The sequence below is a fragment of the Onychostruthus taczanowskii genome, unplaced genomic scaffold (genome assembly GCF_017590055.1).
Source record: "Onychostruthus taczanowskii isolate IOZ18803 unplaced genomic scaffold, ASM1759005v1 scaffold3, whole genome shotgun sequence".
Lineage (NCBI taxonomy): Eukaryota > Metazoa > Chordata > Aves > Passeriformes > Passeridae > Onychostruthus > Onychostruthus taczanowskii.
The window spans coordinates 5,978,073-6,004,441 of NW_024500349.1; the positions used below are offsets into that span (position 1 = coordinate 5,978,073).

Sequence of the window (26,369 nt, forward strand, 5' to 3'; positions counted from 1 at the left end):
CCATCCAAAACAAGTGAGCATGGGCACAGATCCTTTTCACCGTGGTGTTCTCTCTTTAAGTTTTAATAGTGTAGTTGCTGTTACACTAAGCCAGATTAGTATAAAGAATAATCTAATGCTGACTTTTAGGGAATCTGTGACTTCATTTTAGCAAAAAGTATTGCACTGATGAGTTATGATTGTGTAGGATATCTTAAGTGGTGGATCAAAGCAGCGATTGACTTACATGCAGCACTCAGAACATTGGATTTAGATCTTCCATGTTTATCTGGGCTATAGTCTACCTAGCATACTCTTTTTGGTCCTCAAGTTTGCTTCTTTGCCTCCTTCTTGTGAGAATATAATTATGGAGAGAGAAGAAACTGGGACATGGATTATGCCAGGAAAAAGACCTTTGAAATCCTATTTCCTATATAATTGGAATTGTTTGCTTTTTATGCTGGCTGAGGTCAACTTATTTTTAATCAGGGATGTGCTTAAAAGTTATATTTGAACTACACAGAACATTTCCTGAGCTAGCTGAAGAGTGACAGTGAGAGGACACAAGGACATGTATCAATTTATATCCAAAATGTAGTAAGGGGCTTGTCTTTGCAAGAAATTCGTCAGATAAAGTCCATTGCAGAGACTGTGCAATAGGTGCTGATTTCAGAGGCTTTCAAATAAAATGTGGGAAGTGTTGGTACAGTGACCACACTTTTTGGCCAATGATGAAGTTTGACTGTGGGCTGTCAGCTGTGAGCTGCTTTACCTTAAATGTCGTAGCTAGAGAATATATCCAGTTCATATCCTCTGTCAGTTAGAGGTATATTACTCATCAGTAACATAATAGGTTTATATGACAATAGAGGGCATTTGTACAATTTTAATTTTTGCATTCTAGATATTGAAAAATGGCAAAGAGGATGCATATTTCATTGGTTTACAACTGAGTATTGACCAACGTACGAGGTAGGTCATACCCAGTTTTGAGTAATAATTAAAAAATTATTGTATTCCCTAGTGGTTTAATTACATCTTAATTTAGCTTTAGATAATCCAGAAGAAATACTGCATGTTTCCCAAATAGAATTTGCGCAAAGCTAGACAAAAAATTACACTGCAGCTAATGTATTTTGAATTTTTATTCAGGAATTCTAGTTTCCTTTATTATGTGATTTATACTGAAAATATAAGTAGACGTTCTAACTGTAAATATATAAGACTTTTTGTAGTTAAAAATGTTCTTTTACCCCATACTTAACTGTTGAGAACAGACTCCAATAAAAGAACAAATGAAACCTATTTTCTTTTTCTGGAACAATGACAGCTGTTGCACTGTGAGGTCAAGCAGGTTTTCTGCAGGCCTTTCTGAATGTCAGTATGCAGCACCATATTGATTTTGACAGGTTATGTTTATTTAGGCCTGGATTCAGTTCAGTCTGTGTTTGAAGTGCCTGGATATATGCCTAGTAGTTCTCAGTTCTCCTTATAGCCCAGAGTAACAGTGAGGGACATCCAGAGGATAATTAGGATGTTAGGTGAGCCTCTAAAAACGAGGTGTTTCTGCTTTGCTGGTTTTGTAGGGACCCTAAGATGAATATACTTTTACATACCTTGTGCATGTGTCTGAAGGATGAGCCTGGGCACCTCTGTCACTTGCAGACCACTAGAAAGATGTGTCCTAATAATTTTCCTGGTTACAATTTTGTTCTTCATTGCCCAATCTACATGGATGTTCAGCTTATTCAATGCTTGTATTTTACCTTGTATGTTTTTGAGCAGAGAGTAAGTTTAGTGTAACTAGTAAAGAGGCAATTTGTTCAAAAAACCTTGTGCATTTTACTATGAGCAGCTATATTAAGCTTATTGAAAAATTACTTTTTTAACATAGAAGAAGTTCTGTTTTATGTTAAAGAAGCATTTTGTTGGATTGTTTTTCTTAAGCTGGATGGATGGCACTCCAGTGAATTATTTGGCATGGGCACCACATGAACCTAACTTTGCAAATAATGATGAAAACTGTGTTGTTATGTATAAAAATTTAGGTGAGTTTTGTATATTATTTCATGAATTTCATTATTTGTGTGTTTGCATCACAACATTTTTTTTTCTTCTGAGAAGCACCTCTTCCTCCTGTTTCTTCTTTTTTCTCTTTTATAAAAAGTAATCAAAGTAGACCATAATATTACTTACAGGACTTAATAGTTTTGTACCCTGGTGCTTATCTGAAGCCTAACATGGGGAAGATCTGATAGAGATCTGTGGCCAGAGGTCTATGGTTGTAATTGCTTGTTTATCTGTTTTATTAAAATTGACCTAATGTGTCAGTATGAAATTTCTAGTACCTGGTTCTACAAAGCTGTTAGCATTCTGTAATTATGGTATGTAGAAAGTGACATTTTTTTCCTAGACACTGATATTGAATGATAATAAACTGAGAGACAGATTTGATCTTATCTTTCAACTAAAAAAACTGTATGTGAGAATGACTGAAACGGATTTCCATTAACAAACTTGAGAAGTGGTGTCATACAGTTCCCCATTTATCTTACACCCAGGATTTTGGAATGATATAAACTGTGGCTATCCAAATCCCTACATATGTGAAAGGCACAACAGTTCCATTAATACAACTGTTCCTCCAACAACATTTTCAAGTCCAAGAGGATGTCGTCCAGCTTGGCTTTCTTTTCGTAACAAGGTACCATAACAAATGTGGTCTTTGCTGGATGTTTGGCAAAGCATTACATAGAAAACAAGGGAATTTTTAATTCATACTGTTTCTAATTAAAATAGAATGTTGTTATTTTTATGCAGAGAACTATGATACATGCATGCTTTTCTTTGTTTGCCCATCCATTGTTTTGCAGGAAACGTGCTTTTCTGATGCTTCTAATGAAGCAAATTCAGTCACAGTTGATGAAAGACAATTCTCTAGTCAGCTTCTCATATGTTTTGATACATATTTAGTCAGAATTCCTAAAGTATTGATGCCTTGATCTTGGTGTTTTTTTAAGCAAACCATAATCCTTTTTACTGACTACATTTTGTCTTCCTTAACTTTACTAACATGGTATGTGTTGTAGAATAAAATTAATAATCAGGCAGATTAAGATCAGTCATGCAAACTTAGCACTGTTAGCTGTTTATAGAAAAGTCAGGATTTGCTAATTTTCTAGGGATTTCAGATCAAATCTAGTTGTTGAATAAAACACTTTAGTGAGACTTCTAATTTTTTATAGAACTAGAACAAACACAAAAGCTCATTGAAAGTTGAATGCATTTTTTCAGATAAATGCATTATTTTACTGCTTTTTTCCCATCCTGCTTTGTTCAAAACAGTGATTATCAATTCAGGGATATTGGAGTGAAGATAATATATAGAGAATTTGTTCATATTTTAGTGTTACAAAATATTTGGATCTACAGAAGAGGAACGTGTTACTTGGCATGCTGCACGAACAGCTTGCATGAATTTAGGAGGAAACCTGGCCTCGATCCCTAATGAACAAGTGCAAGGTACTGTGCACAGTTTTGTAGCACCTAGATGAGATGAATTTAATCCTTAAGGGCTGGCTGGGATTTTTGGTTTTTGTCTGAATACAAACAGATTTGAATAATGTTGATTTTTGTTCTAAAACATATAATTTTTAGAAATCTACAATGAAGTCTTGAATTTACCAAATTTTAGTGTTGGCTCAGAGATATATATATGCATATATTGTCCTGGCAGCCAAACTGGTGTTTTTTTGCGTGCACATGATGCCAGCTGGACCCTGCAATTTCCATTCCAAACAATGTGGTTTCATTAGATGGCATTAACTTGCTGCATGTCTTTCCTTTTAAATCAAGTATGACACCTTTAGGATGAGAACCTGCCTGTGGACAACTTGAAACAGGCTTGAGTGCTCACACACATAGCCAGAGCTCTCCACACAGAAGTGCCACTCTTTTCACTAGAGGAGCTTATTGCAATGAACCCAAGAGCTGCATCCATGCCTTAGGGAGATGAGAGAGGGAAAGCTGCCCCATGCTTGGAAAAACAAGGCACACGACCAAACTAAAAATAGGGGAAGATCTTGATAGATTGACTTTGATAGATAGACCCTTTTTTTAGGCATATTGTTTTATTCTACATGTGAACATGATGAAAAACAAATGCTGCAAAAATTTACTGTCTGTGAACTCAAGAGAGCACAATGAAAACTCAACCATTGTAAAGCAATGCATTGAAGTCTGAGCAATTAAATTGTTTTAATTTAAACTTAGTATTAATTATGTTTTCCATTTGTGAAGAGCTGAAGAATCAAACTTTCATTTTTCAAACAGTTATATTCTTATTCTACATAATTTCTGCAGTGGTTAATTCATGCACAGGACTTGAATTCTAGGTGAAAGAGAAACGAGGAATGGAGCTATTAGCACAAAACTGTTATCTTTGCAGGAAGCACAGACATAAAGGCTCAAGTTCCTGTTACAGTTTTTGGCAGGACAACAATGCTAATGTTTGGCAAAAAAATCTACAGGTTGCATTTCTGGAGGAGTAAGCTGCATACATTTAAAAATGCTGAAGGAAGGCAAATGATTAACAGAGCAGGCAGAAATTAATCTATTCCTTTCAGAGGAAAAAACACTCATAACCATGACAGCAGCACTTGGCAAAAGTCATGGTATATTCATTTTATCACCACATTTGATGTATCACGGATTAGTAGATTGAATATAATTCATAATGGATGAATATCAGCCGACCTAGCCTGCTCTATTTGTGAGCTAGCCACCTTTAGCTAAGGCACATCAGCGCTCACCTGGACTGTGCAAAGCAGTGATAATTGATTTGCTTGTGTTTAATAGTTCTGTTAAGTCTCATTTGAAGCATGTTTCTTGTGCAATTTGCTCCCTGTCAAGGCAGTGCAGGCTCTTGCCCAGCTGTCCAGGGAGGGAAGAAACACTCTCATGGTTCTGGAGCAGCACTGCTTATGCAGATACACAAATAGCAGGAGCTTGGTGGTGCTGTTGTGTCACTGGGGGGCAACCACTGCTGTGGGATAATCAAAAATGTGTGTGATCCCCACAGCTGTTAATGTCTTGAACTAGGATTGAAAAATGTCTTGGGACATTATAAAAACAGTTTCTGTTATGGTCTTGGGGTTCATTCCAGTACCAGCTTAGATACATAGATAAAGTGTTTTGCCCGAAGCTACTCATTCATCAAACTCAACATTCATCCCCTTTTCATCTCACCTGCTTGTGTTATCAGCAATGGAGTGTTCTGTATTTCAGAAAAAGGATTTAATATCACCAGTCTCAGTGAGGCCAAATGTTTCAACTACTTTATATTAAAATTATTTATCTTTTTCTTTGCATTTTTTTATTCTAGCTTTCCTCACCTTCCATTTAAAAGATTTTGCCACTGAGACATGGATTGGATTAAATGATATAAATCATGAAATGAGGTTCCTCTGGACAGATGGAACAGGGGTTTACTTTACAAACTGGGCCAAAGGTTTCCCATCAGGACATTTGGGTTTGTATGCATATAGTGGCAAGGTAAATAGCAATCACAAACTGTTCACTGAAATTTGATTTTATAGAATCATATGATCATTTAGGTTGGAAAAGTCTTCTGAGATTGTTCAGTTCAACCGTTAATACAGAACTGCCAAGGCCAGCACTAAACCATAACCCTAAGTGCTGTATCTACATATCTTATAAATACCTCCAGGGACAGTGACTTAAACACTTTTCCCTGGGCAGCCCGTTCCAACACCTGAAAGCTCTTTTAGTGATGAAATTTTTCCTAATATCCAATCTTCTTGTGTCAACTTTGGGCCATTTCCTCTTGTCCTGTCACTTGTTATACTAGGGAAAAAGATCAATACCCACCTTGCCTAAGACTCAATTCATGCATTTGTGGTGATTTTAGGTATGTCACTGCTTGAGTTACTACTTTGATACTTGTACACATCAGATATAAATGCAGGGAGTGAATGCTTTTGAGCCCTTGTGCAGTTGCTGTATCAGCCGGTGACAGGATCCGTGGAGTGCTCATACAAAGCCTTGTTTCAGTTTTCAGTTTGTGAGGACTACACAGCTTTTTTGTGCAGCCTGTGTTCTCTCATGGGCTGTGTAAAGGGGGCAGTGGTTCTCCTGCCCCATGGCACTTTCCCAAAAGCACAACAATGAGAACATCCTCCTGGTCCTCTGGTGACAGCTGTGCCGGAACTCGGCAGGTTTCCCAATTGGCATGCAGTTTGCAAGGGGGCATTTACAAACATTCCCCTGAAGCAGGTGTCTTACATGTAAGAAAACAAGTAAATTCTGCCAGTCACAGTTGCAGAGAGGACATGAGTCTATAAAAAGACAGCCATTCAATTTTTACATGGAAAAAACCCCGAACCACCAGAAAATCGCTTTCTCTATTTCTCTGTGAAACAAACTGATCTGATAGGTGACAGAGTTTCTTTCTCTCTGATCATGTGTGTGTACTCTGGAACTACAGCACTTTATAGTGCTAACTCTACTTCTCTTGAATAACATTTTTAATGTAGAAATTTTATTTTTATGTACAATATCCTTTTCTGTGTCTTTGAAAGTAGCATCTGTGAGCTTCTTATCTCTAAAGGAGGAAGAAAATTAGGTAGAATTTGGAGTTCTAAAGGAAAATACTTAAAAAATGCTACTTCTCAAAAAAAAGAAAAGTTTGTCTCTTTTTATGCGAAGTAATAGGACTTTATGAAGGCTTATGTGACAACTTCTAAAGTCCCTTTTACTTAAATTTTATATATTTTTAAGTTTACTTGATCTTAGACAAAACATTTTCATAGGTAGTAAAAATTAGTACAAACTATTCAGTTTGAAAGATTTAAATCCACATTGTTTTCACCCAAAAAAATTAAGTAATTCTTATGAACAAAAAGAAACCCAAACAAGTAAACAATAAAATAAATATGGATGTTTCATTGCACAAAGCCACTTGTAACCCTACAGGCTTTTGCACAAATCCCTGTTTATTTAATATGTGCTAATCTAATTTCTGGTTATTGTGTCCATGTCAGAGAAGTTGAAATGTCACACTAAGGCTGGTGCTGACAGAGCAGTGGATGCCTTTGGGCATGAGCTGTTCTAACTTTGCTGTGTGTACTATTACAGCCTGAAACAATAAGTTGTTGCATTGCACTTTAAGGGTTCTGTTTTATTTCTGGGGCAAAGTTTTCCAGCCTTTTCGACAATAACTGATCTAATTTCTCTTTAAATTGTCTGTGACTCCCCTCCATGCTGTATGCCTGGGGATTGAGGACACTGAAATTTCTCTGGTCCTCTTACTCACCTCAAGTGGTGCAATAGAAAGTAACAAAGAAACTTGTGAAGTGTGAGAGGAACAGAACTTCCACATCACTTGTGTGATAGGAGACTAAAATTGCAGTCTTACTTGTGTCTGAAGATGCAAATGGGGGTTAAAAGTTTCATATTTATTTACTGGAGCTATTTTTAACTGATGTTGTGTCTCTTTGCCTCGAGGCTGATTGTGTTGCCATGAAAAACAAATCTGTTAAGGAAGCAGGAAAGTGGGCTGATCAGAGTTGTGATAACAACAGAGGATATATATGCCAAATTAATGCAGGTACTTCTCTTTTTAGTCAAAACCAAACATTTTAATAAATACACAAATTATTTTTCAGGCAGGAAGAAAAGAGTCAAATAGTCAAATGTGTCAGAAGTCCAGTTAGTCACTGCTCTCATCTGACCCTTCCCAGCAAATGCTGTGTTGCTGTTTTCCTGAGCTGGCATTTGTATCTGCATCTTTGTGTCTAGTATGACCATTGATATGACATTTGTTCCATAGTTTTTTAATTTTCTGAGTACATTGGCTTTCAAAACATTTAATGGAAAATACTAGCTTGTACATGTAGCATAAACTGTCTGTAATGAGACTGTAAGCCATCTGCACTGAACTTGACAAAAATTGCCTCCAAAAACAGATTTAAAATGTTTAAATCTATCATATGTTTAAGTATCTGAGTAATTTTTAAGGACTGGTCTGTTGTGACCATTTTGTTTCTTGGAAAAAAAAACTTTGGGAAACCAAACAGTTGCTGCAAACCATTTCATTTGATGAAAAAAGATTTTATGAAAAAAAATATGACATAATCCTAAGTAATTTCAGTAATACTACTCTTGATGATTGTACAGAATGCTCTTTTACTGTTTATCAGAAGTTGCTCTAAGCAGCTTTTCTTCCTTTCTACAGCTTTGTAATTGAATTTTACTGCTGTTGCTGGCTTAAAGCATAGTGCATCTTACCCATGCTGATTATAAACCAGGGAATATGAAATAAAGAAAGAAGACTTTTTTTTTTAGTTCTATTGGCAACCACAGTGAAATCATGCTCCCATTTGAACAAGTATATGGGTCTTTTTTCATTGTTTATTTTACAGAGGCTGAATTTCTGCCTTCTACAACTTCATCCCCATCCAACGTTATCCGTTATGGGAATAGTAGTTACTTGTTCATCCACACCAAAATGACGTGGGAGGAAGCACAGAAAAACTGCAAACAAAATCAGTTTGACCTTTCCAGTGTCTTAGACACCTACAGTCATTCGTTCCTGTGGCTGAAGATATTAAAGTATGGGGTGCCTGTGTGGATTGGTCTTAACAGTAATATGGTAAGAACATTAAACTAATTGAATATGATGTTCCTTTTCTTATGGACAAGAACTGGAAATTTTTATCATCTCTCTTTACTTTAGCTTATTTGCTTACATCTTGGACCTAAATACTTTGTGCTGTCAGAGGAATCCCTCCTCTTCTGTTAATGCGATTAAATTGTATATATTGCATGTGCTTTTCACACTTTTTCCATGATATTCCACTCTGTGCACTTCCAAATAAGGCATTTTAGTCTAGCATCTTGGAATATTTCAGGTATAAGTGTGATATATAAGTGATATAAAATCCTAATATTTTAGAATTTACAGAAGAAAACATCTACTTTAATAATGATACCTAATTTTGAGAAGTATAAAAAGGTGATATTACTATGAATATTTTAACATTTTTGAGGATAGTTAGCAAAATAATTAATTAGTTTACCTGGTTTAATTTTATTTGTCTCCCGCTTCTCAGCTGTTTGGTATTTTAATACTTTCTGCATATTTAAGTACAATATAATTTTCTTCTTGGCACAGATACTTGCCCCACACACTCTGGCTGAGCAAATGAAAAAATCCCCAAATATAAGAACATAGCATGCCACTTCCCAAAAATCAAAAGATGACTCTAAAATTAATCAGCAGAATAAATCACTGAGTTAAATAGCTTTGGTGGGAAATGATTATGGATTAAAATGTATTTCAAGTTAAAATATTCTACATGTCTTGAAACTTCTGGGGAAAGAACTAGTGCAAAAATTAGTCATCAGAATTTCACTCCCAATAAATTTCAATTTATTTTAAATAAAATTGTTATTAATCCCAAATTAAAGGTATTATTAAGTTTAACATTATCTCAATGTCACTTTGCATTCCTTTTGCTGAAAAGTACTTGTTGCACTGCTGTATTTCTCAATAAATATCTGTTACAACAAAAATTTCAAAGTTTAATCCATTTGTATTTTTTATTGGTTTCTAAGAAAAGACCCAATCCTTTTAGCAGAAAGTACTGTGTAGACAGAGTAGATTTCTAGAGTTTAATCATTCCAGCTGATGTTTTTTTTCCTTAGACCAATGGGCGTTATGAATGGATTGATAACTGGAGAATGAAGTACACAAAATGGGCTGAAGGGGAGCCAAAGCAAAAACTAGGCTGTGTCTATCTTGACATTACTGGAGTCTGGAAGACAGGATTCTGCAATGAAAGCTACTTCTCTGTTTGCAAAAAGTCTGATGGTAAGAACCTGAAATCTGACCATTGCAATTTAATAAATATCTCATTAGAGATGCTGGGGTTTATTTCCAGAGCTAAATAGACAAAATCATTAGAATATACTTAGGTTGAATTGGGTTACTTTAAAGTTAGGGTAAACACATAGTAAGAAAGAGCTAGTGTGACTGTGAACAGCTATCACTTTACATCAATTGTGTTAGACAAATTTTGGGAAGCTAAAACTCACACTACTCTGCTATTTATTCTCCTATTGAATAAACTTGTCAAAAACTGCAAAAATCAAAAGGCAGTGAATGTAAGGAAGTAGTCACATGGGGTTTTTTAAACTATTTTTAATCAGTTCAAGCTCCCACTGAGCCCCCTCAGCTACCAGGAAAGTGTCCTGAGTCAGAAGGACACAGATCTTGGATCCCTTTCCGAGGTCATTGCTACTACATTGAATCTTCATCTTCAAGAAACTGGGCCCAGGCATCTTTAGAATGCCTTCGACTAGGTGAGTATCCTACTTTTCCTAAAACAAGTATCAAAAGTGTCAAGTAACAAAACCTACTTGTTTTCCTAACTGTGGAAAGTGAACATGTGTTATGTGTTTTTGTGATTTCAAGGATGGTCCAAGTGTTGAGACAGTTTTATCCAATTATTGCCTTAGTTTGAGAGGTAATGGAAAACCTATGGCCCACGCTGTCTCATGCATGTGGGACCAGGCGTGAGAGGAGCTGTGTGGCCTGGAGTGAAGATGATGAAAATGGAAATCTTGTACTTTGACCCTAATAGGAGATAAACAGCTTCATCCTCAGCAGTCACTAAAGTTTAATGGAATTTGTATGTTTTGTATTCTTGATCTAATTTCTCCCTTGATTATTGCAGTTTTATACCACTGGAGTGAAAGCTGTTTAGTCTGGATATTATATGAGTAAACTAGGGCTGTTGTGCAGTTCCATTCTCTCAACTTCCTTCTTTGGGAAAGGGATGAAGATTGATTATGCTGAACTTCATATGTCCGTAGCACTGTTGTTTATGGCACTGGTGGTGATGTGACATAGGTGTCTGGTCTCCCATCAGATTATGCAGAGATGTCATTCACTCTCCAGCAGAATTTATTATAGCTTTGTCTTCACTGGAAGTGTATACTGTCGTGCGGTCAATAAGAACCTACCAGTGAAACCCATGGCAAATGTAGGCACCTGGTACTGGGTGAGAAGATTTCCCCCTCTCTTTTCTGATACTCAGGTTGAAGCATTTTGTTGAAGCAGTTTGTTGACAGGACAATGAGAATGTTTTCCACTGTGAAACATCTCTAAGAGATTTTTCTTTCCCTGTGTTTTCCAGGTGCCTCTTTGGTCTCAGTTGAAGACTCAGCTGAAGCCAGCTTTCTGACCTACAGCCTTGAACCACTTGAAGGCAAAACATCAACATTTTGGACAGGAATGTACAGAAATGTGGATGGTACTTTCTCTACTTTTAATGTCTTTTTTTTAGTGAATAATGACTGCAAGCTTTTTGACATGAGTGTTGAAAATTTCACATAACAATTCTGTAATAAAGAAGTTAAAGCAAGACAGAATAGGCAAGAGGCTGCTTCAATTAAATACGATATTTCATGATTATTGCTTTTGCATTAATGCAATTAATATTAAATTAGATATTTCTGTCCTTATCATAGACTTTAAAGTACAGTCTTGTATTGTTCAGGTAAAAATTACCAGTATAACTGTCAGTGACAGGGTTGCAAAATAGTTCAGGTGACTTGAGGTGGGGTTTCCTTGAGTTTTGGAAGATTATTTTTACAACTACCTACCCAAGCACTTGAATGACAAACTTCTTAGGGAAAAGACAACTTTTCAGTTAATGGCTTTTCAATTAATGGCTTGAATCTTGACCAGAAATAGTGAAAATTTTTGGTAAAGGAAAGAATTCAAGGGTAGTCATTTATATGCATGACACATAGAGGAAAGCTGGGGTTTACTCATGTGGTCAGCTGACACAAAAAGTGTTTCTTAAAGTGCTTCTAGAGCAGTGTGGAACAGCACACTTGTCACAGTGATCTTCAGAGTTCTTCAGCTCTTCATTATCATTCTAGATAGTGATTATAGCAATTTCAGCATAACTGCATAGCTAAATGTCATACCTTTATGTGTGTATCCAGATTGTATTCATTTGCCATGTCCTCACACAAAGGGTGTCAGCAATTATAAATAAAAACCCCAAACAAATGCAAAATATGTAGAATCTTATAAAAATCAAAATACTATTTTCATGCTGAGTCTAAGAATTTGCTTGAGTACAACTTACAGTCACAAGGAGTACATTTATTCTAAATAAATAGCACTATTAAAGGAAAGAAAAAAAAAAGGAACCGGAAGGAAGAAGTAGAAAGTCCCAAGCATAGCTGAGCAACAGTGATCACAAGATTTTGGAAGGAGATCTATAAAAAGGAAAATTGTCTGTGTAAAGCTTGTGGAAATGAGTAGAAACTCAAAAACAATTTAAACAAAATTGGACCTAGAAAGTCTTCAGTGGGGGATTTGAAAAGAGTAACACAAAACCTTCCTACAAATTGCTGAAATAAAGAGCATTCTGGTGAAGTTATATTTTAACATCACTTATTTCTATAAATTGAATAAATAATTGACATTGCACCATTGCTGTCACTTGTGGGAGATTCTTCTTGGAACTGTCTTGCCTTTGCAACACCTTAAGCTAGATTTGTCTGCCATTTTCCAAAAACTGATATTATATAATTTACATAAAACTTAGGAGCAACTTGTTTTGTCAGAAGTAAATTGTTTAGTGGTCTGTCTCCAAAAGTGGTGGCAAGTAAGTTTCTCAGGAAGGCAATAAATATGGAGCATGTGAAAGTCTGGAAATTAAGACTATCTTTTTTTTTTTTTCCTTATTCAATGTTTTTAAATTAGGACTATGGTTGTGGCTAGACGGCAGTGAGGTGAATTTTGTCAACTGGAATGTAGGAGAACCTTCTCCTCAGCAAAATGAGCACTGCGTTGAAATGTATGCAGACTCTGGGTACTGGAATAATTTCTATTGCTCTTCCTACAAGGGATATATTTGTAAAAAACAAAAAAGTAAGTGCTGCATTTATGAATTTGTTTTATGTATGGATTATGCTCTCTGTAGGATAGTATTAGTAGATGTTTGTTACACACAATGCATTTCAGCTGGATGTTCTGAGGTTTTATAAATGAAAAAGGACGCACATTTCCATGCCAAAAAAAGATAGAATGATGTAATATTTCTCTTTTCAGAATGTAGTTCTGGACAATAGTAAAATCCCTTAAGAACTGCATTTAAAAGACTGTGTTCATATCATAGCTGTACCTAGCATATACACTTCACAAGTTTGCGTGTTTTCTATCAAAAATTTTTGAGAAATCACAATGTGAGGACCATGCCTTATATACACAAATCTGTCTCATCTATATGGAAACATATTCCTCAGGGTATCCCCTCTGATCTGCTTGTGGAGTAGCCATTGTTTATTTCCCTCTGCCAGTCTCATGTGCGCGTGTTTTCTGAGTGTGAGGTGGTGTTTCTATTAATTGAGTATTTATAAAGCATGAATTATTTAACAGCTTGGGATCTTTTGTCTCTGTGGCCTCCTGTTGTGAAAAGATGAATGAATGAATGAAAAGCAAAGCAAATAGCATAGTTTGAATGTGCTAAACTGAAGGTGTCCTAAAATAACTGAATGTGCACATTTGAAGTAGGGACATCTAGTGCATATGTATTCCTAAAAGTCATCATAAAAATTTCTTTCAGCATATATTGCAATATCAAAATCTCTTACTTATGCTTCCTAAGAAGGTTGAAATGTGTAGCTGCAATATACTAACTTCCTCTACAATACTGGAAACGAGAGAAATTCTGCTATCCTTTCTGTAAATTTGTTCTCATGCAAAATTATTCTTACTTACTCAAATGCTTGTAATGATGACTGTGTCTTTTACAGGAAGTACTGCAACATCTCAGTATACCCACCCTTTCAGAGTCCATTTATCAATCTTTTCGTATTGTCATTGAGAAAAATTCATAGATGTGGGTACCAAGTGTTAAAATAAATAATCACTGCTCCTTTTTGACCATTCAGTTCAATTATTTGTGCTGCTACTGGCATTCACCTGTTTTGATGCTGACCAAAGAGCTGAAGCAGATGAAAGCTAGTTACTTTTTTTCTAGGATTAACTTTAGCCAGTCTAGTCTACTAATCTGGAGTGCCAAATATTCAACCTAATTTCAGTTTCAATGCAAGGATTATATAGTCACCCCAAATCACGACACAATCTAGTCCTACATTGTCATAGCAATGCAGCTGTTCTTGGCATAGTTTTTCAGAACTGACAATGCTCCATGTGCAGAATTTAAACAAACTGTTATAGCTACAGACCAATAAATGGAGAATTAGAAGCATGGCTTTACTGTGTTGCACTGGCTATTGCTGTCTATGTTTGCTGTTTTCTGAAGAGACTGAAACAAAATAACCTGATGGAGGTCTTTCCATAGAATAGATGTTGTTTTCTGTTTCAGTTGTTGAGCTGTTTTTTACCATAGTAATTTGAGAGTTCTGTAGCAGGTCTATTCCACAATGTATCTAACTTTATTTCACAAGTGAGGAGATGCTCAGTCTGGCAAAGACAAGACTCTAAGGAGGCCTTAGAGCACCTAAAGGGGGCTCACGAGACATCTGGAGAGGGACTTCTTATAAGGGCTAGTGACAATCCAAGGATTGAAATTCACAACCTCCCTGGGCAGCCTGTGCCAGTGCTCAGTCACACTCACAGTGAAAAAGTGTTTCCTAATATTCAGAGGGAACATCCTTGTGTTGCACAGTGGTGCCCACACCCTCTCCTCTGTCACTGGGCAGCACTATGGAAAAGATGTAAGTGGGGAGTGGTAAAAATAATTTAAATTCCTGAGTTTACCTTTTTCACAATGAAACTTGATGTATTGATACAAGATTTAATAATACACTGATTTTATATCCACATGGCAAAATAAAGACCTTCATCTTAAATGATGGCCCATTTACCCAGCAAGCCAGATTTAATGGCCCTGATGTTAAAATTTAAGTGAGTTACAAACCCTTTAGTTCAGATGTGATACCTGCTAGGGCACTGTGAAGTTCCTGAGTGATTTCAAGTGTCTATGCAGGTAAGACATCAATGTCTATTGGGAAACAAAATTTATTACAGTTTCTATGTTTGTATGACAAGTATTGGAAGAATTTTTAATTATGTTGAGGATTATGTTTGACCATGTCTGTGCTCAAGATACTATGTAGATTTTCTTTTGGTTTCACTCTGATGTCTGAATCAGTCTTCATGGAGCTTTTTGATATTCTATTTTTGCTAGTTTATGTAAATAGCTGCATATGAGACGAGAATACACTAGACCATTGTGCTATGCCTTAGGTGTATAAAATTTTGTATGAACTAAGCCCAGGTGTTTTCAGTATTTAGTGGTTTGTATTACCATATATTTCTCTGAGCATGATTTTCACTATGTTTCAAAATATAAAAATAAATAATGTAGAAATAAATAATAGTACAAAAATATAATTTTTTAAAATGTTTTCAAGTTCCAGCAACTGAAATGCCACTAGCATCTGAAATGGCACCAGCTGAAATCCCTACAATGGGTAAGAATATTGTCTTTCAAGTAGAAAAAAAAAATAGTCCCGCATAAGATCATAAACCAGAAATATTCTATTTTGTATTATGTCTCTTAAATTTTCTGTTACACCCAAGTACTGTACCTGTTTCCTAGGATGACACTGTTTCCTAGTAGTCTATTTGGGTGCCTCTCCAAATGCAGATTTAAAAAAAATAACAATTTGTGATATGGCATGAAATATTAGTGATTTAAAATCAAGTTATTTTATGTTGCTACCTCTCCTTCTCATTACATTGAAACAAATGAATCCCTTTTTCTTAAAAGATCATGCATTCTAAAGAACTTCCTTCCAGTAATCAGATAGAGACTTCTGTAGCATTCTCTTGATTTCTTCCTATTTGTTTTCAGCAATGACAAAAGATGAGAAGGCTTCTACCCTAAACCACAGCAAAACAGGAGTTATAGTTATTGTTGGTGTCATCATCCTAGTTGGAAGTGGCCTTGCAGGATATCTCTTCTACAAAAGAAGAAAGAATTGCTTGCCAACAAATGACAGCTTTGAGAATAATTTGTATTTTAATGGTGATGCAGTTCCTGGAATTAGTGACACAAAGGATCTTGTGACCAACATAGAGCAGAATGAACATGCAGCACTGTAATGTAACAAAAGGAAATGTAATGTAATATGTAATATAAAATGTAATGTAATAAAATAAAATGTGCCTTGTTTTATTAAAATTATGCAACTAGAATGAAGCCAAAGGTATTTTCTCATGTGCAATTACTGTACTAGCCTGTTTCTGTGTGTGTATAATGTCATACACTGCAGTTATTTTATTTTGTAGCCATTATATAAAGTAAAATATTTCAGGTCTCAGGATTTTCTGATCACATTGGTGAATGTGGGTCTTAAGAAAAGTGATAATGTTGACTAATTATTAAATGGAACAGTAGAAATGGATAAAATAAAGTAAAATCTAAGAGTCCCTTGAAGAACACATGCAAGATTTGATGTTTCTGCATCAGATTTGTTTGAAACCATGCTATTGAACAGATACTCAAAGCTATTCAGTAAACATCTTCTAATTATACCATCTTTCAAGTATTCCCGTGGACTTAAGTACAGGCATAGTCACTAGAGAATAAGTCAGTATTTGGACACATTTCCCCTTTGAGCCACGTGGGCAAAAAGACCTTTATAAAATTTCAGTTCTCACAACTTCATACAACACAGAAAACAAAGAATGTAGTACTTGCAGTTTATGTATTCTAGGATTTAATCAGGTGAAATCTGAAGACAGACCTCTGGAGTGGAAAAGTGTGGTTGATATTAGCTGCCAGTTTTGGCTGGCCACAAGTGGGTTTGGTGGTGAGAGGTGATGAAGGTCGTGGCAAAACTTCCTTCTTGTCAGGCAGCAGTTACTGAGGAGAGGGAGGAAGATTGCCTGTGCATGTTCTGAAGGATTCTAGGAGCAGAAGGTTTCTGCACTGCTGTTATGGTGATCACACGTTGGTACTGCTCTCTACAGCTTCTCAATAAGTAGCATAGGTTTGTGGTATGTGTGATGCAAGTAAAGAACAATTTAGCTTTACCAATATAGTAGTTACTATTGATTTTATTTGCTTTCTGAAGTGGTTAAATCAGCTACTATTTATGGACATCTTTTATTCTCCAAAGAGTTTATATTCTTAATTTTTGTAGATCCTGTAAAATGTAAATCATTTGTGATTCCTCACTTGCTTACAAAGATTTGCAAGAATTGATTTTGTGGTGTCAGATTTTGCTCTGTGAAATTAAAAAAAAAAAACCAACAGAAACCAACTGCCTTTGACTTTTAAAATAGGTTTGCATTTTATAGTCTCATCTATATAAGACACTGTAACATGGTAAAGTGAAAAAGGAGATGATACCACAGGGGACACATTCCAGCAAAAGTTGTGGTCAAGTATTGTATTAACCATATTTTCCTGAATTTGTCCCAGGATAATCTGCTTAAAGACTGAACAAAAATGTGAGTCAAGAGATTTAGTGAAAGTCTTAAATTACATACATATGTAGGTAAGATGGGAAAATTTGTTTGGGAACTCCTTTTCTTTGGCTCTGCTCTCTTTCTCCAGCTATTTCCTTGCTCTGTTCCTACTGGTGTTTCCATTTTTAATGCACAGTTGTTTAAGCATGTTTTTTCAAGGGTTGGTACCTCTAATGGTTTTTTATGCCATCTGATATGGCTCCTGCGTGATTAATGATATTAAGGGTCATGTTGTTGCAGTTATATGGAGGAGTGGTGCCAGGTAGAAATTTATGTGAAACAGACAATGAAAGGCCAAGAGAGCCTGACTGGAATTCCAGCCTCACTGTGTTGGCTGTTGAGCAAGCAACAAACTTGTGCAGTCTCACCTAAAAGAAGCTCAGTCCTCTTCTGGGCCCTGCACAGTCTTAAAGTGGTATCTGTACAGTGAGTCGTTCTTCCAGATCACCTTTATTCCCATGCACATATGCAAAGGTTGCAAAGAAGACAAAAATAGAGGGGATATTTCATTTCTGGTTCTTTGCCATGCTTACAAAGTACATCACTGAAAAGCATCAAGGAGGGAATCCAGCTACTGGAACCTGGATAGTTCTGAGTTCATTATTGCATTTAATTTTCCTGAAATCCAGCATCTTCTCTGAGTTGAGGAGAATTAAAAATGCCATGCTCATTAATAGCTGGCAGTAGATGTAGGTGCTTCTGTGTCAGTTCTGCTCTCCTGTCCAAACAGGTATAGAAGAAAAAGAGAAGGTTTCAAAAAGGAATCCCTACTCTGAAGATGGAGCTGCTTAACCTGCACATTTTAGAAAGAGTGTAAGTTTAAAAGTCTTGAAAGACTTTCAGAAGAGGGGGAAATTTAAGCTGTATGGCTTACAGTATTTCCTATTTCAAGACAATGGAATTGAAGCAAATTTCCTATTAAAAGGATGGATATAGAAACAGTAGCATATAGAAACAGGAATCCATGTTATAAGCAGAAGATGAGCACTGATACTTTATATACAAACCATAACAGAAATTTTTGAATAAAAGGTAGAGTAACAAACAAACTTGAACACCTTAAACAATATCTAATTAATATAAGATCAAATGGAAAGCTTTTACCTAGGAACAGAGATAAGTAATATATACTTCTCTATTTGACTGGAAAAAAGAAATATGTCTTACTGGAAATGAGTCATGTTCATATGGGCACACTTGAATTTTATATTTTATATATTCTGATCCTTCACCAAATCTTTCAACCTTTTTCTGCCACTGACTGCTGCTCATATTGGGGCTGGTCAGGTGCCTTAGAATCAAACTGTTGCTCTTGTGATCTTTAACTTTGTCTCCCAAGTAAATGATACTACTTAGGGGAGGTCTCAGGCTGTATTTTGCATACATATATATATATATGTATATATATATATATATATATATATTCACAGAGGGATTGGGTTCTTGCTTTTCTGAAATATACTTGCTGTAAAAACAAGGAACATAATGTCTTGAAAAACAAGACAATGAATAGTATGAACAAGAGAATATGAATAGAAAAGCAAATAAATGTTTTTATATATCCTTAATAGTTTATATCTATAATCCTCTGATGCTGCCAAGATTTCTTACATTTGATCAGGAGGTTTAGAAAAATGAAAGGAAAAAATCTTTCATTATGTAGCATGAAAATAGAAAAATAGAAAGGTTGTTCCCTTTTTTTCTTTTGGGTTAGAATGTTCCAACTGAAGTTTAGAGTGTTTTTTTTTTTAAAGAAATAAATGTTTATAGCTTGGAAACTGTGATTGTCCTCTGTGTGGGGATTCTGGATTGAAATCTTATATCAAGTTATAACAGGCTAAATGATCACAAATTACTTTCATATTTTAATATAACTAGGTTTTTGAAAATGAATATAGGGAAGCATCCAGTTGAATCCAGATGGCCTCACCCATCCATTTCTGTGAGCACCTGAGGAATGACTTGATGGCAATATTCAATAGTGTGTGGGGTTTTGTCTCTTCACATTGCTGTGTTTCTTGATGCACTTGTGTTTAATTCTCATTTCCCCTTTTCTCTGAAAAAGTTTGGACTTTAGAAGAAAGGTGGTGAATCTGCACACTGCGAGTGTAACTTCCTGCCTGGGAGCAGAGATTGCCAGAGGAACAATGCTGACTCAACACAAACCCCAGCAGCTTTTGTTCCTCGCCACTTTTAAAATGTCAGACTGTGCCTTGCCAAATGGCAGATCCTGGAGCACATCTTCCCAGTCCTCTGGTTTTCTTTCCCGCTTTATGGGCTGTGATGTAATCTGCTCAAACACACAAACACTGAGGTAAAGCTGACTTCAGTATGTTTTACTCTTGTTCAGCCTCTCTCAACAAATTATCAGTACCAGTCCCTCACCAACCACTGGTCTTTGTTCAGAACAGAACCAGTTTCCTTTTCTCTGTTGTAATTGTCCTTGTTACACTCTGGTAGATTTGTATATTCTGGGATGTTTTATACAGCAGAACCACAAGATATATTTGTCTTGGTCCTGAACAAGGAAGGAAGGAAAGTTGGAAAATTGAGGCTGCATGTTCAAACATTCCAGTGTTGGGGAGTACCAGAATGCTTGACTGCAGCCATCCTTACATATGGATCATAGCTTAGTGAGTAATTGGATTCTGCTGCTTTGTGGAGCAGCCCTCATTTCTTCCACTTTGCTCAAGTCTCAGTATCCTTTTCAGGCTCCCTTCTTTGTGTGGCTTTGCTCTAGCTGTGTCTGCTGGCCTTGGGGTTCCACCGTTCTCCCTCACTGTTGTGGCTTTGTTCTACTCCAATTCCCTGCATACATTTTCAGACCCAGTCGTTCATCTACATTTGAGTCAGAGTAATAGAAGCAAAATCCCACAACTTCATGTGGGTGTCCAGGGTTTTCACTACCTGTAACAGCAGCAATTTTGCTGCAGATGTAATACTGGGGAAGGTATGCCACACCAGCCTCTCCTGCAGGTATGGGAAATGAAAAATTTCAAAGTCCATATGCAAAAACTGATGCAAAGCTTCCACCAGAGTTCCTTTTCTTGTCCCTGTGCTCTAAGATTTTTGAGCTCTTTCAACTATCATGGAGAAAGTTTTATCAAAGTAAACATCGGAATTTTGTCAGAATGCCTGTAGGGTGCACACTTTATGGGGTGCAAACTTTCACAGACTAGTGGGATGCAAAATGAGGCAGTATTCCTCATCAGTTTAATTTTCCTCACTAGCAGTAGTTGAAAATGCAGTATTTTCCAGTTACAGGTTTTTTTCTTCCTAGAACTGTGTGTTTTCTTTCCCAATTTTTTTCAGCTGTTACTGTCAGTTGGGTAATTATTCCTGCATATAGTCAAGAACGGAGCAGAAGAAAGAATAGGTGTCTCCTGTAGAATGCAGATCTGACTTTCTACAGCTTATTTTTTTTCTTTTCTGTGGAATTTCAGGCGTGGAAAATTCTGTTTCTCTCCGACTCCAGGGTCATAGTTACTTGATGTAACTATGCATGGTCTCCCAGCAGATTTTTCACAAAACTGCAGTGCACTCTGGCTTTTTTCATCATGTATTGATACAGACATATCTTGCTCTTCTTTTTTACTTCTTTTATATATTTTTGCAAATGAGACAGTAACCTCATTTTTTGGTAAAAATAATGATTCTGAATTATAAGGTATGTCTTAAAATCTTACCTGTTACATCTTATATTTCCTTGGCAAACTTTTATACAGTAGAAAAACTAGCTTAGGAAGCAAAGTTTACTCATTAATGTATTATTTCAAAATTACTCATGTGACATGACACAGTTCCTTATTTGAAGCTCAGAACTTCCCTGTATCCGTCGGGTCTTAAAAAGGGTTTGTTAATCCATTTCAGTGCAGTGGGGTTTTCTTGCAAGGCACTGACTTGGTCTTTAGGACGAATACGAGGTGAAGGGAAGAAAGGGGTGAAATATTTGCCATGTCTCTCTACTTGCAGCTGATTTTTCTTCTCTCCATTAGTACATCTCTTCAAATGTCTGGTAAGTCTTTGTCCTCTGCTTAGTGTGGAGGTTTTCAAGTTCTTTAACATGTGTTCTTGTTATCTCGTTTAGTGGCCAATGAATTTAGATCTAGTCACAGCATATCATTTGAAAATGTTATGTTCAGCTTGAAGTTTGGTGATGCCTGCATAGGCATTCTCTTTCCTTAACCCAGGTTTCAATGTGGCATATGAGTGAAAGGAATATGCCAGCAGAGGTGGCCATAACCTTGTCAGTGCTGATTCTTGAGAAAGCTGATTGCAGACAAAAGCTGACAAAATTTTACTCCATTGGAGGATAGAAGAGTTCAGTACAGAGCACTTCAGCTGAGTGAAGTCTCAGCATGCACAGAACTACGGGCTGATGTGTGCTTTGAGTTTTTGGCCTCTCTTTTAGACCATAGCATGCTGATCAGTGAATATTGAAAACTTGTTTCCAAGCCGAGAGCTTTAGGAAGGACCTTAACATCTCCCATCCATTAGATTTCACACTCTCCTACTGCTGAGAGATAAAAAAAAAAAAAAACACTGTGTCTTTTCCATGGCAAGTTCCCAGCTAGAGAACTCTGGAAGTCCAGTACTATTGCTTGAATGGCAGCAGGGACCATCCAATGCATCAATGATGTAATCCACCACAGACAATTCCTTCTGGGCATGCTTTTGGGTGAGACCAAGCCAGCTCTATCCCATCCTCTGCTAACCTGCCCAAGAGCCACTGCAGCCAGAGAGCTCTGTCAGGGAAAATATTATCTGGCTTGTTCTGGTCTGTAGCCTTTCAGAGCAACAATACCAAGGCTGCTCAAGCACTCCCTGTCAGCTTTGGGATGGGAGGGTTGTGAAGGCCCAGTTAAGCACTCTGGCCTTGGCAAGAAACCTTGGGTAAAGGACAATGGCACTGCCCAGTGAGTTGGGTGATGTTGCCTGTCACCTAGAAGGGAGCAAAGGGATGCAAGCTGAGATGCAAAAACAGTGAAGATTTGGAGGAGGCTTTTTGTTGAAGTGGATTTTAAGAAACAAAAACCTGATGTTCTGTGTCTCACACTTCTATTTACAAATGTAGTTATTAATAGCACTTAGGACATTGGTGTACTTTAACTGTTCTTAGAACTGATGATGCTGCAAGTTGTGGCTTCCCTCCTGAGAAACCTACAAGTAAAACTCTGTGAAGAAATGAATTTTTGCCCAGCTGCTAAATATTTCCAAGATAATTAACCAAAAAAGAAAAACACTTTCTTGGTGAGCTGAAAACCAGTGTTTTTCTGGACCAAATATAAAAATTATTTAATTTTGAATATGCAAATAATTTTTAATAGCTCTAAAGCAAAAAAGTACTCTTACATGCAGAATTAAAGCCCATTTAAATATGATTTTGTGGAACTTTGAAGTAATGATGAAATGTAATGAAGGTCATTTTTGACATGCTTTTTGAGACCACTGTGGTTCAGGAGGGATATGAAGAAGAACAATTTCTCTTGAAAGGGCTGTATTTTCAGCTCTTGTGTTTTTTCATTTTAAGAATATTTTCATAAATGTCCTTCATACCAATGATTAACTTTGATTGATTTATCTCTCTGTGAACTATATATACTATTTTGGGGTTTTTTTGGTTTGGTTTGGTTTGGTTTTGTTGGTTGGTTTGGGGTTTTTGTTTGTTTTTGTTTTTTTTTTTTTGTTTTGGTGTTTGGTGGTTTTTCTTTCTTTTTTTTGGTAGCAGACTGTCATATAGCAACTAATTGCCTTTATCTCCTAAGAAACCTCTCCTCAAGTGTTTGCATTACAATTTTATTTTGTAGGTAGGGGAATGTTTTCAATCTATAATGAAGATAACAAGCTCTGTGCTCAAGCTCAGAACTCTAGCTCAGTCATAACCACCACGTGTGATGAGCATGATGAGTTTCAGAAGTTCAGGTGGGTCTCTCCCACGCAGCTGCTGAGCGTGGCACTCAAGCTGTGCCTGGGAGTGCTTGCCAAGGACGACGAGGCTGCCGTCACCTTGGAATCCTGCAACAGGACAAACGAACTCCAGTGGTGGGAATGCAGAAATGAGACACTTGCAACCCACGGCAAGGATTTGTTTCTCAGCTATGGCAAGGGGAAGGGGAAGAAAATGAGGCTGTCCAAAGCATCCAGCAAAGGGAGCAGGTGGAAAATCCATGGAAGTGCAGACAGCGTGTGCTCTCAGCGCTATGAGGGTGAGTACTGAAATTCCATCTCTATTTCTTGGTGACTTGACTGCCCCTTCCTACAAAGCATGCCACTGCCTGCTTGACAGGCAGAACCATTATCATAGGGTGACATCAGCAGAGGAACTAATTATAAATAGGGTGTAGAAATAAAAGGTGAATATATTAGTATACTCTTCAGCAAATATAGCTGTATACATTTCTGCATAACTTATAAAGGGCAATTCTTCCAAATGATAGAATAAAAGGCCCATGATGCAAACATAAGGAAGAATGGGAATTCTGTTTGTGCAACAACAGCAAAAGGAAATCTATGACTGCTTTTAAAATATGTCTGATCAATTTGTAGAAGAGATGCTTGTGTTATATTTAGTTTTTATTATTGCTTTTATTTGTTTGACCATTAATAATCTCTAAGAAGTGAAATTCTACTTTAGATAGAAGGAATCCACAATTAACATTATTTACCTAGTGTTTTCCAGGCCTAGTAAAAACAAAAAGTAGAAAAAAAAAAAAAAAAAGGAAAAATGGGGCAAAATGGTGCAAAATGGTTTAGGATGCAAGGTTTTATCATCCTGGAAAAAGACCCCTAGAGAGTAAGACCTCCTTTTCCTACAATTTTATGACTCTTGGGCTATGTAGAAAGGGCATTCAGGATCAAGTAATCAATCTCCTTTCTGTTGTGACACTGGTATGTTGGGAATTTATATAACAATAGAATAAATTTTTGTTGTACACTACAGCTGTTGCACAGGAACCAAGTTTGTCATAAGTTTGTACAGACAAATTAGAGTGGAGAGTGATGGAAGGGTCACTTCCTAGCAGAGTCCTTGCAAATTTAAGATACAGTTTCCTCTCATGAAGACTAATAAAAATGTTGTGATACTTCCTTTCCAAGTTTTTTCAGTAATGCAGGGGAAAAAAAAGAGAATATATATATTATCTAAGGACAGAAGTATGTATGTCATGGGAAAAGCTCAGTCACAGGGACCTCTGACACAATAGTCCAGAAAACAATGGCATGACAAAGATAAACAGAAATTAGTTTGAGGCCCAATTAAGTGTTTGAGAGTCTAAAAGTTCTGAAGGTTTTGCCATAGCCATATCTGATTGGCACAACAGCCCTTTAGAGGTTTGGAGCAACAAAGCACTGGTGTGTTGAGCCCTGCATGACTCAGCTTTGCCCATGGAAAACTGGCTGTGAGCATCACTGTGGTGAGCATCTGATGCCAGCTGACTGTTGAGTATTGATGTCTGCTTTTCTCCATAGATATCTATACCCTGGGAGGAAATGCCTTTGGTGCACCCTGTGTGTTCCCTTTTAAGTACCAGGGGAAATGGTATGCTGAATGCATCCCTGGAAGGGATGATGCAGACTCCCTCTGGTGTGCAACTTCTCCAGATTTTGATAAAGACCACTTGTTTGGAAACTGTCCACTAAAAGGTAATTTATTTATAAAAATCTCAGGAGAGCTGTTAAGAAAAAGTGTCATCCACTGTCATGGTCAAAACGTTCTTGGGATGTGGAAGTAGCATTGGACAGTGAGCTGAATTCTGGCTCATCTAGTTCACTGGTGAGCCGTGCCACAAGGACATGAGGCATCAACCAAGGACATGAGGCATCAACAAGGACATGAGCCATCTGCTCTGCACTCCCACTGTCCTACAGTGTCCCCAAGACTGGGACTCACAGGGAGTATTCTGAGGGTGGTGACTGGGACTGATAGATAAACAAAGAGGAAACCCCTAGGACTTTTGTCTTCCTTTTCAAGACAAAAGGAAGTGCAGTGGACGAGGAAGGTGAGATTTATCAGGAGACTGTGGTGGGTAATGGATGGAGGGCTTTAGTGAAGGGAAGGGTGTAGGACACACTGAAGACAGTGACCTTCACCTGCCTTCAGTGCTTCCATACACAAATTCCCTGCCCCTTCATCCCCAATTCACATGTTGTAATTTCTGTTTTATTGGGTGGTCTGGAGGAGCATAAGACCGATCTCAAGGTAAGAAATGGGTGTGGAGACCAAAACTTCTATATGGTGAAGAGAGAAATATTCGTAGAGGTAGAATTTATCAGTGAGTGGGTTAATGTGGACTGAAATGTGAGAGAAGTAGATGAGTTACATAAATAAAAAGGAACGGGGTCAATGTAGAAAAATTAGGTTTGTAAGGATAAACAATTCCTAATGTGATTGAAACATTTTTAATACTGAATGGACAAAAGTATATTTATGTGAGGAAAAAGGTATGTAAAAATCATCAAATCACACAGTTATATAGTTTTAGTCTGCAGCAAAGATTTTATTTTCTGGGTTAGTAAACATGATTATCTTGTCAAATTGCTGGTATCATCTTTTATAGACACCACCCACAGAAAGTTTTGGAAAACAAATCCTGTGACAGAAACACACTATCAGATAAACTCAGAGTCACTTTTGACATGGCACCAAGCAAGAAAAAGTTGCCAGCAGCAGGATGCAGAATTATTGAGCATCACAGATCTTCGTGAAGAAATGTATTTATTAGGTAAAGTAAAAATACCCTAAAATTAAAAAAAAAAAAAAAAGAAAAAATACTGTTTAAAATGTAAGTCAGATCCAAGGCTTTAACATGGACACTTGTATTTATCTCTTAAAATAGGTCCCAGT

The 26,369-nt window shown here is 36.8% G+C and overlaps 2 protein-coding genes across 3 annotated transcripts in view; both read left to right on the top strand.

Annotated features, from left to right (window-relative positions):
- LOC121338197 (macrophage mannose receptor 1-like) overlaps positions 1 to 17,250 on the top strand; it is a 51,636-nt gene extending 34,386 nt beyond the window's left edge. For both annotated transcript variants that reach the window (XM_041408915.1, XM_041408917.1), the window contains exons 18-30: positions 884 to 951; positions 1,927 to 2,027; positions 2,541 to 2,683; positions 3,387 to 3,501; positions 5,363 to 5,532; positions 7,504 to 7,606; positions 8,421 to 8,650; positions 9,706 to 9,871; positions 10,210 to 10,362; positions 11,199 to 11,315; positions 12,785 to 12,952; positions 15,463 to 15,522; positions 15,906 to 17,250. In XM_041408915.1, the coding sequence (XP_041264849.1) occupies positions 884 to 951; positions 1,927 to 2,027; positions 2,541 to 2,683; positions 3,387 to 3,501; positions 5,363 to 5,532; positions 7,504 to 7,606; positions 8,421 to 8,650; positions 9,706 to 9,871; positions 10,210 to 10,362; positions 11,199 to 11,315; positions 12,785 to 12,952; positions 15,463 to 15,522; positions 15,906 to 16,156 (1,845 nt within the window). In that variant the 3' untranslated portion in view covers positions 16,157 to 17,250. The remainder of the gene's footprint in view (positions 1 to 883; positions 952 to 1,926; positions 2,028 to 2,540; positions 2,684 to 3,386; positions 3,502 to 5,362; positions 5,533 to 7,503; positions 7,607 to 8,420; positions 8,651 to 9,705; positions 9,872 to 10,209; positions 10,363 to 11,198; positions 11,316 to 12,784; positions 12,953 to 15,462; positions 15,523 to 15,905) is intronic.
- A 4,157-nt stretch (positions 17,251 to 21,407) lies between these two features.
- The window catches only part of LOC121338199 (macrophage mannose receptor 1-like), a 31,691-nt gene continuing 26,729 nt past the window's right edge, over positions 21,408 to 26,369 (top strand). The window contains exons 1-4 of the mRNA XM_041408919.1: positions 21,408 to 21,542; positions 23,335 to 23,733; positions 24,995 to 25,168; positions 26,083 to 26,247. Coding sequence (XP_041264853.1) covers positions 21,482 to 21,542; positions 23,335 to 23,733; positions 24,995 to 25,168; positions 26,083 to 26,247 — 799 coding nt within the window. The 5' untranslated portion in view covers positions 21,408 to 21,481. The remainder of the gene's footprint in view (positions 21,543 to 23,334; positions 23,734 to 24,994; positions 25,169 to 26,082; positions 26,248 to 26,369) is intronic.